Source organism: Sparus aurata, chromosome 8, assembly GCF_900880675.1.
Source record: "Sparus aurata chromosome 8, fSpaAur1.1, whole genome shotgun sequence".
NCBI classification, from domain to species: Eukaryota; Metazoa; Chordata; class Actinopteri; order Spariformes; family Sparidae; genus Sparus; species Sparus aurata.
The window spans coordinates 9,472,263-9,483,785 of record NC_044194.1 but is presented as its reverse complement, the minus strand read 5'-3'; the positions used below and the strand labels follow the sequence as shown (position 1 = coordinate 9,483,785).

Below are 11,523 nucleotides of genomic sequence, written 5' to 3'. Positions count from 1 at the left end.
TGTTGTCGGCTGACCACTGCTCCTCCGGGATGTGCTAAATGCAGAAATCCAGCCTGGAAGTCCATAAATGTGATAAAAATAAAGATTCTTCTTCTTCTTCTTCTTCTTCTTCTATTAATATATGCCTATGGTACTTAAATCAACCAGCACACTGTAGCTTACGTTATCTATAACATTCCTGTCATGCTTCCACACCACTTTCTAATAAGACCTCCTTAATAAAGGGTTACAAACTGTAATTAAAGGCTTTATTAAGGTTTGAACAGCAATCCAAATCCTCCTCTGGCATTACACTTTCTTTTCTTTTTCCACCTCTCATCAACCTCCAGGAAGAGGGCTGCAGAACATCTGGACCACGATCCATTTATCAACAACTTCTAAACAACATTAACAACCGCAGACTTGACGGATTATTGTGAGCACGCCTTATTAATGCCTATCCACCCGCATTTTACTGTAATCCCCAATATGCATTTCTCATAGGACATACATTTAGATCTTATGTGTTGTTTTTTGTATGTTTATTTATTTATTTTAACACACACTGTTACAAAAACACAAGTGGGTTGGATGAAGTTTGAGGATGTGCTGTGACCTGGCTGGTGCAGATGCTGGGGGTCCCTCCCCTCCAGCAGCAGCGGCAGCGTTCAATTGGGAGTTTGCCACCGGCGAGCTGCCACTCAGCAAACCAGCCATCCAACACACACACACACACACCCACACACACACACAGGGTGCACAGAGAGTTCAAGAGCGCCAGTGTGTGTTTAACTACAATTAAGGGGAGTGGAAATATCTGGGGGAAGTATTCAGTTTATCCATCCACATAGATTCTGGTCGGGACGCGGGTTGCGCAAGTGTCACAGCGCTCTCCGCTTTTCTGTGCGCGTCTCGGCGACCAGAGGAGAGAGAAGCGCTGCTGCCCACAGCATGAGAGGAGGCTGCGCAGGTAAGAGCCAACAACTCACTCCAGTTGCGATCTGTTGCATTCACGAACCGAGGTTACTTGACGTTAGCCGCAGTTTTTTTTTCTTCTTCTTCTTCTCTTGTATCGTTTTCCACAAATATTGTTCGCAGAATATTGAATGTCAAGTGTAAGCGAAGAAGTTCGGAGGACATGCTGAGACGCGCGAGAGGTTAAACTCGAGATGATGCAGAATAAAGTGGTGCGTCTTCACCAGCTGCCTCTCAAACCTCTCCAGCGTTAATTATAAAGACGGCGCACAGCCTTTGGAGACGGTTTGTTGCAGATTGACGCATCTCTTTACGCATGCATCTATCTGTGGTGTTTTTGTTATTTCAGCTTTCTCCCACTTGAAGTTTTGGGAAACTTTTTCAAAAAGCAGAAGTCTTACCGCACGTTTCTTCCAAAACAATATAAAGTTATTAGACCTCTTGAACAGCTTTTCTCAAGCTTTCACTTTACAGAAATGGATTGCGTAACGATTTTTATGAGCATTTGAAGAATTTGGTCAAACCCATAAGAAGGGAGTGAAATCCTCTAGAATCACTGGAATTGTAAACATTCACAGTCTCTGTGCAAACACTAAATGGATGATGGTGATTTAGTTTTTGGATGAATATAAGCACATTAGTTGTGATTATTCTATTAAAAGTAGACCTCACATGTGCTCTGTACAATACAAACTCTTATCTCATGTCGGTTTGCACTAACTTTACAATTTTTCATACAATTACACTGCTCATAGTACAATGTTATGTATATACGAATCTATTATATTCCTTACCTTTGCATTATAATGTTAGTTTTACTCCTTACACACTGATCCTGAAAAAAAAAATGCATGCAGTGCAGCTGAAAACCCCAAGTCATGGTGCATAACTGTTTTATTTTACACTGCTGAGAGATTCATAGAGTTGCAGATGTATATAGTAGTTTATATGGGGGGGGGGGAGGGAAGGGGTCCAAGTCCTCTCAAATTGAATGTGACTCGGTGTGCTTAATCAGCCGAGTCCTCATCCAACGTATCCACTCTGCAGATCTGCAGCACATTCAGCATGTCGATGGTGAACCTACTTGTTTTGTTGTTTTACTCGTGGAGCTCACTGCAGTGTTTCTGTCGCCTTTCTGTGCAGAAACAGTAATGGTCCTGCCCTGCGGTGGGTTTAATAGTGTTAGTTATTTATTCTTCATTCCCCCTGCCTGCAGTCCAGCAGTCTCAAGGACCCGCTCTCCACTTACCGCGCTTCCAAAAGGTTTATCTAACTCCTTACAAGGAGCTTTGGGTTTAGAGGGTGTTGTGAGGGAGGCAGAGAGAGAGAGAGAGAGAGGGGAGGCAGAGAGATGGGAGTTGTGTGGATATTGATTTCTCTGGCTGTGTTTCAAGGCTTTTGATCGAGGTGAATAAATTACGGCCGCTCCAGCTTAGTATTAATGTTACAGCTGCTGTATTTTATTTGGTCTTTGTGTGTCAAATATCCTCGTTAGTTTTTTTATCATCCTCAGCCGACCTCGTCCTGTTTTTCAGTCAAGGTGAAGTTAACTGAAAGGTTCGTCTTAGTCAAGAAACCTGTAACTACTGTTGTCCAGTAGCAGTCAATAAAAAATATGTTATGTACTCTTGTCTTTAGTCAGTTGAGTCCTTTTAGGTCATCAGATCATACAGAACGCTTTTCAGTCAACCCAGTCTTATTTCACATTATTTTTTATCTCATCATTAGTGGAATTTTTTTTCTTGCCCAAAGTACCTGACAAACTTTACAACTAATACTCTGAGTCCTGACTGAGCCGCGCTGCTGATGCAGTCCTGATGAAGCATGTGCAGCATGAACATCGCAATCAATGTCGCTCCGGGGCCAACGCCGATGATGCTGTTGCGATGTCATAGCTTTGCAACTTCGTGCCGTGTCACAATCGATCTTTTCAATTCACGAAACGGCGTGAAGCGGGCCGTCATGCGGGTTACGTATAAACGTCTTCAGCTCTGGAGGCCAGGGTCTGTCACCGGGTTGGAACATATTTGAATGTTCACTTATTAATTCCCGTTTCTTTTCACATTCCTGGTGTAGTTTCGTTTGATTTAGACGACAAAGTTCCGTTTAGGAAAACTTGACTTGGGTTAATACAGACCCTTTCACAATGTTTAACATGAGTTGAAAACAATAGCTTCTCCTATGTGCAGATTTTTCCTGTCTTTTGCCCCGAGTGACTAAGCTATGACATTAAAAAGACATAATTGGTCAGTTTCATTGACTCTTATTAAGGATGTTTGAGGACCAATAACAACATGACGCTATCAGAAAGAAATTGGGTGAAGTTTTCTTCTTTGAATCTACATTTAGGCCTTAAGAGTGTTCATACTGATACAGGCACATTTTAAATATGTCTTCATCTCTTATTTGTCGTGGAAAAAAAAGGGTTGTAAACAAACATGTAAAGTCATAGTGGTTCCTAACAAAACCCTCCTTTAAACACTGTACAGTTCTTACGTCGCTGAGGATGTGTGTGCCAGACATAGTTAATGGAGTGTGCTATATGTACAGGCAGAAACAGGTTCAGTCGGGCTGCAGACGGGGCTGACTGAGAACTCCTGCTGAAATCACAGCCTGGAGACGTATACTTGTGAGTGCACTTCTTAAACCCACGCTTTGCAGATTAAACTGTATCCTTACTCATTTCTGTGAGTGCTGTGGTGGAGGCTGTGATTAGGAGAGTGGATTTGATAATATGTTATAATGTGAGACTGGTTGAAGGGCTTTTCAGCGGGCCGTGAGGGCTCCTTTGTTCGCCGTATCGATCAATTCAAACCCATGCTGTGCTAACCCTTGAGCCTCATGGCTGCCTTGACTCGCTCGGGTTCTGTTTGGCGTGCCCGGACTGATCCGACACTGCTCTAAAAATCACAGCGCCGGCGTTCAGCTGTGTTTTGAATGGCCTACAGCACCATTCCTGCGCTCCGTGACAACAGCGCGCGGCTCATGTGCCGAGGCTTTTTCCTGGACGGCGATGAAAACTGAACACTGAGAGAGTTCTTTCCCAAAACTCAACAGGTTTTCGGGGTGCAAAGTGTTATTAAAACATACTTGTAGCCGTGCTGCGCGCTAGCTTCACCTTATATGGTGATGTTTCTGGAATCCCTTAGTGCAGACGGACAAAACAGCCAGGGCACCTTTACTGCAGTTGGTGTGTGTAGAGAGTCTACGACGGCTAGGTGCCAACGACTCGCAGACAGACAACCCGGCTGGGTGAGCCTTTCCTCTGCACTGTGCTACACTGTACTGGAGCCGGTGTGAATGATCGTCACCGCATTACGAAAGCCTTTCTCGGGTCGGAGAGGGAACAACAGAGCTGCTGCCCGCATTTGTAGAAGGCTTAAAATGCTCTTGAGAAGAGTCGTTGCATAGCACACACGGGTGTACCCCTGTGTCCCCGGGCCATCCAAAGACAAGTGAGAGCACTTACAACTGTCAGTCTTCATGCCCCATTGCTCCCATCTGCCTACCTCAGGCTGGTATTAGCTTACACGCACATATGCTCATACAGGCAGACTCTCATACACATTCAGAGCGGTGCATCCGAGTCATGCCCTGGTCAGCATGTGTAGGGTTACTTGTTTTGTTGTCCCTATCGGCATGTTTATCTGCGTGGCGATGTCTCGGTTACACGGCCGCCGCTCTGCTCTGAATAGCCTCTGGACTTTGTTTCCACGTGTTGTTTTTCCGTTTCCTTCTCCTCTATTGAAAGGAGTTAAAGCGCGGATCCAGTATCGCTTCTCACGCCCACTTTCCCACCTTTTTCCATTCACCCTCGGCGTGACAGCAGGCCTGAGCCGGCACTGTCGCAGCTGTATACGGTTGAGTGGTGAAGCTGTGGGCCACGTCTCCCATAAACTGGAGGATTAAACGGCGAAAAGTTTTAACATTAAGCGAGTCTCCGAACAAAGGCGGCACCAGCACTTCTATCTGTCTTCGGTGTATTCGGTTACCATACCAGCAGTTGCGCAGAGTATTCCCTTACTGGTGTTTTCAGATAACAGCTCAGGGAGGGGATGAAATGCGGACAGACGGGACCTCAGGGCAGGAATTTTATCCATCTCCCTTCGGTTCATCCCCGCAGACAACAACGGAAGGAATTCCACAGGAATGTCCTCTCGTCTGGGCACCGCCATTCACCGATTTCATGCAAAGCGTGGTTGTCATGGGACGTCCGTCATTTTTAATGTGGTGTTGTGAATGTGTTTACGTGATGCAAAACAGAGAGAAATCCCCACACAAACACTCGTAGGAGGGCCGTGGAGGTGACTGTCAGGAGTCCACTGTTGTTCGGCTCTGTGAGAGGGGCTTTCTGCAATCAGGTGGCCCGCGGAGTTCTGATTTATTGGATTTATTAGAAGGCAGAGCGCTGCAGGAAACACAGACTTTCCTAATGGCGAGGGATCAAATGATCCTTGCTCTAGTCCTCAGAGAGGTATCAGATATCCTTACCTAGCATGCTTCGTACCGTGCGTTCATTCATTACTTCGGGGTTAGTGACTGCGGCGTTTTCGACTTCAAAGCCCATATCTGTCTTTATCGCCATGTTTGTGTGATTAAATTCTGTGCGTAAGGGGATATTTTGGCAATTTATTTTGCTTTGGTTTTTTGGAGTGATATGTAATTTCCCAGGAGATACACACATGCTGCGCTGATAGTGTTTCACCCAGATAAGGTGGAGTAATGTTTGTGTTTAAAATCTAAAATGAATCACAGCTTGCTGCCTTGGTGTTTACTTTACGACCTGGGTAAACAAATTACAGAGAAGAACGTCAGTAAGTGATGCTATAAGAACTGCCAAAAAGGCTTTTTTAATGTGTAAGTTGAGTTTTTTTTTAATTTTTTTTATCTCAGTCCAGAACAATCTCGCATCGCCGCGAGGATCACATGTTTCATATTTACTTGTTCTCTGGCAACAGTTCATTCTCAGCGTACAGTTAAACACGGCGAGATCTAGAGCAAGTGTGTGTAGTGTTAACGCCGTCAAGGCAAAACAGTTTAGACAGAAGTCAGAACATATAGACGCTGGCCCCGTCAGATCAATACTACTTGTGTTTATTAGCAGACTTTGGACCCGGAGCTGACGGTGCTGCTTTGCTTTGTTTCATGAAGTCTTTCAGCTTGTTATGCGAAGTGAAATATATGATCCTGTCTCTAAAATATACACTACATCACAGTGCCAGGACTGAAGAAAAAAAAGGATGGTGCTTGTCTGTATTTGAAAAGTGTTGTGTTTCCTCTTTACCGCCGTCTTTAACCGGAGTTTATTGCTCTCAGAAGAACTTTACAATGTAATGCTCCTTGTGTCTGCTTCATGGTTTGTGTTTTTTAACCAAACACAAACGGTGTGTGACCCGCCGTGGCTGTCCCGTGTTTTCCCTCTACGAGACGTGAACTCGCACAGACTCACTGGGGAGTTGCATGCTTGCTTAAATGCGAGGTTTCCAAAAAAGAAAAAAAAGATGATTGACTTTTGCCAAGAAAAACATCTAATGTCTTGAGAGCTAGAAACAATTACCTATGTTGTTCTGCCAGGTCAATGCCTGTGGTCGGGGAATAAAGACAAATAGCCGTGCTAATGCACTCCGTCCTGTGGAGATGGAGGGCTTTGATAATAGTGGACTCTACAGGGCACCTGGGTGTTGCTAAATGCCTCATTAGGGGTGGTCTCTGTGTGAGAATGCCCGTGGCAAGAGCACTTCTTCACCATCTGCTCCTTCCCTCATGTCCGCTGACAACTTCTACATGAAATGCCACGTCTTTGAAAAAGTCCAGCTGCTTTTGATTTCTTATAGCAACTTTATTTTGTATCAAGTTTGGACCGTTGTTGATTAATAGCTGCTCGTGAACAGTTATTTTATGGCGCGACGCACTTGATGTTGAGCCCAAAGCCGGTGTACTTGAGGAGGTGACATCTTTAGCGTGCTATATGTTGGGCTGAGATCAGAAGCCGGTCGCACCATGTTGGTCAGCTAGCTTTAAATCTGTCACCAGCGCCATCAGGATTGTTTCCCATCACCCCCTGCTACGTGTGCCGGCCATGCTGCCAAAGACAACAGGGACTCTGGCGGCCAGGAAACAGGGGTGTTAGCTTAACCCACGTGGCACAATCTGTCTGTTTCTTCTCTTCCTCACCTCTCCCTCTCTTTTTCCTCTATCTCCCTTGTTCACTCTTTCCGAATTATTGACTGAGTGGCGAAGCATATTTCGCCTTTCAATCTCCCGTTGTCATCCGTCTTAACAGATGGGGGGCTCTTAATGCCCCTCTTGTCACACTTGAGCTTACTGCTTTGTTTGTGCTGTATTCTCCTCGAGGAGTGCTTCACAGGCCTGCGCCGCTGACAGATGTGGGCACTCGAGCGGCGCAGAGAGATACATTACCCGAACGCGCCTCACATGGGTGAAATCATGTCACTGTGCCCCTGCAGATACCGCGGGGAGGATGAGCCCCACCACCAGCGCTATCGCTGTCGCACAGGAGGAGTGCCTAGACTGCACGGATTTAAACCCCGCTCGCTCACGTCTCTGATTGCCCATCCATCACACACAGCTCCATATCTGTATTTCTAACCCCGAAGGTGTGAAGGTGCCTCAATTTGTCATCTTATTTAAACAGCAGCCTGTTTATCGGCGCCTAATCCTCTCCAGTTTAAAGCTACAGGGCGCTTGGATGGGTGCCACTCTGCCCCGATTCTCAGTAATGAACTCGAGTCTCAAACAGCACGTGACAAAACCGGACAGGGGATAACAAATGAAGTGAAATGAGGTGGTACATTTACAGCTTGTACCTGTCTGCCAGCGTGGTCGTTTTTGCATTTAATCAACGCAATAATGAACGCACGTGCTCAAAATGCCGCCTTGTAGCATTTCGCGGGTGCCGCGGAGGCAACATTTGTCCCAAACAGTGATCGTGTCTTTACCGCAACGCGCTTAGTTCCAGCGTGTGAGATATGTGAGAGTGTGTGTGGCACACTGGATCTATTAATCTAGGCTGACATTGTTTATGTTGTCACAAGACAGGTTGATACGTGTTATCTGACATGAGGGTGGAAGGAAAGTAATGAGGGAGAGGTAGCAACAAGGAGGAGGCGGGGGTGAGCATTCTTTTGATGCATTCATTAATTTCTTCATCGATTGCCTGGTTAATTATTCGCTAGACGGCGGTGGAATGTGCAGGAATGCAGGTTTGAAAACACTGTTAGCACTCGGTCGGCACTCGCGTAGGGTGATGCTATAATAAGGTTATCATGAGGTAAAGACGCATTCCAAGTAACAACTTGGCACGATGCACCATTGGCACAAACAAACTGCTAATAGGCGTGTAATTGTGCTGATTAGCAACTGATTCAGACTAAATCAGGAGCAATTGATTAAAATGAGTAACAAGACTGAGGATTCATTTCCTGTAAATCACCGGGTATTAGTTGCTTGGATTAGTATTTTAGCTTTTGTGCTTTTGAAATGCCAAATAATCCTTTTTGAAGTAAAGCTTTTTTAGATTATTTGTTCATTAAGGCCTGGCTTCCAATTTCTTGGAAACTTTGCTTCTCATAATTGTGGATGAATGATGTCATTTGTGACATTTCTGCTGTAAAGTGTCTGAAATTGACTTTGTTGTGTTGTGTAGCCCAAATGTTTCCAGCAATGGATAAACCCAGAGAAAGCCATCTTCTTACTCTAGTTAATGGTTCATTTCATTTGCTCGCCCGCTGCCACAGCTTCCAGGGAAACAGGAAGATGATGCGTCAGACAGTCGGGGAGGAATTCGGAATATGTGACTAATCTAATGTGAATAAAGACCTGAAAGCATTAGCTCATCCATGAACAATTCCGTCTTGAGTCACATAACCTGTTTTTCATTGGTTGTTTAACACTGAAGAAAACAACTCCCATGATCCCCCACTACCAATGTCTTTTGTCTTGTTTTGATTGAGAGACCTCTAGTGGCAGAATTAGATACTGTCCGTTTAAAAGGTCATGTGTGTAGGATCCATCTAGCGGCGAGGTTACAGATTGCGACCAACTGAACACCCCTCACCAAACCTGTAGATTTAAAAGGCTCATTCTAAGGTAACAAAAACACAACAGTTATTAGCTTCAGAAGTGAATTTACACTGATGAAAGCATCATTTTGAATATTATACTCCATTCAAGCCCCTAAATCTTAAACACTGGACCTTTAATGTACAGGGTGAGCAAAGAAAAGAAGAAAGAGCTCCGTGCAGGCTCATTTCAGTAGCACGATCACAGTTTCATGTTTAAAGCAGTGTAGCTACGAGCACATCACATGTCGGTGCTAGTGGATATCTGGATTAATGCAAAACTTTTCACCCCCAGTTGGAAGTTCGTCATCCCAGAATAACCGCAATCGGAAACTTTTGTCACATTTTGCATGTTTCCAACATGCAGTTGTGTGAGGTTCCCTGCTAAAAATAACCAAACGCATGTCAAGCTTCTTCCACTTTACTTTGTCCCGTGTTCAATAGGCGCACATCGCTCAAGCTCTCCTCGCTTGTTAGCAACGGACCGTTCCCATGACTGTTCCCTCATACGTCTCACTTTGCGCTGAGTGCGAACCAGTGTCCGTGCCTCTGGCCTCCTTAATGCGCTGTGAAGGCCCAAACAGGACACGGGCCATTTTTTTTACAGGCCATAAAGGAGGAGCTGACGGGGTCATCAGCCAACGCTTAAACTATTGGCGGGTATCATTTAAGCCGAAGAATTAAACAAGTTATCAAAGTCAAAAGAAGAATGGGGGAGAGTGAGAAACTGGAAGAGGCGTGGCGGAGCGAAAGAAGGTTAGAATGCGACTGTTTTGTCCGCCTGACCTTTGTTGTGGGCAAACAGATTTAGAGGCGACACAAAGGGAAAGCCAGTGACGGGCAACAGCTGATGTAGGACGGGTAAAGGGAAGGGGACATGCCTGCAGGGTTCCATGGTGAAACAGCTGAATAGCCCCAACAGAAACCTGTGTACATATCCTGCATGCTGTTAGATGAGACTGCACACTCACACACACACCCACACACACACACACACGCACACTTGTGATTGCTCCTCCCTAGCTTGACTCTTCTCTCCGGTCTCCCTCCAGGGTTGCAGAAAAGGACAGAGTGAAAAACAGAACGAGACCTCTCCTCCACACGCCATGAAGACGGAGGGCTCTGTAAATCAGAGTGTGAATGAAGCCGGGGCTCTGCGCTGCATGCCTGGCAGTAATTATGGCAGCGCAGGGAAGAGGATTAAGGTACGAGCCCATCCCGGGGTGCCATTAGTGGGATTGATGTTGTTGGCCACCCTCCCTTTTGGAGCGAGCATCAAACAGAGTGTCCCCAGGGTCAAACTCAGCCACAGAGGTAAGAACTTGAAATACTGTTGATTTTGACTGGTTTGATTAGATATTTACATTGACTTTGATCATTCCGTATTTTTACAGTATGTGCCTGAAAAGCAAAATTAAGTGTGTGTAATTTGGGATATTTTATCTCATGCCAACAACTTCCATCAATTTTTCCACCCATTTTTGTCTGGTAGCACTTACCCGTTCCTTGTGCATCTTGTCCTTATTTCTCTTGTAATTTCTTTGCGCTCACAGCCGAGAGAAAAAGTCAAAAGAGAGATTGGTAGACTCAGTCGCCCCGTTAAAGTAAATGGCCTCAGAAACATCACCATAAAGTTTAGTGAGAGATTTAAGACTCGCTGACGGATCCATGAGTCCACGTCATAATTCGTCATGAGTCCTTCTCATGTAAACCTGCAGTCAGTTTTAATAAATACAGTGTTGATGCTGTCCGGTCCTATATGTCTGATTCACATGTGGAACATACAGTACATGTCAGGCTGATGCTCTTGGTCCATAGGAGACTGTCGCTCAATCTCCTGTGTGTATATTAGCCGATCCCCGGCAATATGCAGTCTGTCCATGTGTTTAGTTTCGCGTCAACTGAGTCTGTTTGCTTTGTGCCACCGGGGGGAAAGCTAAATTATTGCTCCCTCTAAAACCCATTCTAAACTCCGGCGCAAACTTTACTTCAAAGTCTCCATCCCTCATGCAATGTATCAGCTGCAAGAAACCACACAAATGAACTTCAGTCTTGCTCCATAAAATTGAATCCCCGCTGTGACCTAAAAGTAAACTCGCTCCGACTTCAACCTCCAAAAAGCTTTTTTTTCTACCGGTGAAAGGCTTTCCAAAAGCCAGTATGGCTGGAAATAGATACGCATGCATGTCCTGAGTGTCCAACATAAATATATGTAAGTAGCTGCAGGAATAATGATTGCAAGGGACAGTGTTTACTCAGCAGTTAGGCTAGTATTTAGTTCTACGGTTTGTCTTATTTTATGTTTGTTCCAAACCAACCAGTTGATCAAATAAAGCAGTTCATCAGCCCGTAGATGATTGCATTTTAATGGGGCCATATATCTGAGACGACTTTTTTTCATACTTCATCGGGGTGTGTCTCTTGGAGCGCAGCCGACTTAACTTTACTGTTCATTCAAGAGTACGGTCATCTGACTGTGCAGCGGTTT

At 45.1% G+C, this 11,523-nt stretch overlaps 1 protein-coding gene across 2 annotated transcripts in view; it reads left to right on the top strand.

The window, feature by feature from the left end:
- The first annotated feature begins 711 nt into the window (after positions 1–711).
- Positions 712–11,523, top strand: part of sema3d (sema domain, immunoglobulin domain (Ig), short basic domain, secreted, (semaphorin) 3D) — a 37,017-nt gene continuing 26,205 nt past the window's right edge. Inside the window, exons 1-2 of one of the 2 annotated variants that reach the window (XM_030426910.1) lie at positions 712–949; positions 10,088–10,349. In XM_030426910.1, coding sequence (XP_030282770.1) covers positions 10,142–10,349 — 208 coding nt within the window. In that variant the 5' untranslated portion in view covers positions 712–949; positions 10,088–10,141. Of the gene's footprint in view, positions 950–3,560; positions 3,584–10,087; positions 10,350–11,523 lie in introns of those variants that run through there. The other variant, XM_030426911.1, reaches the window with a different exon arrangement.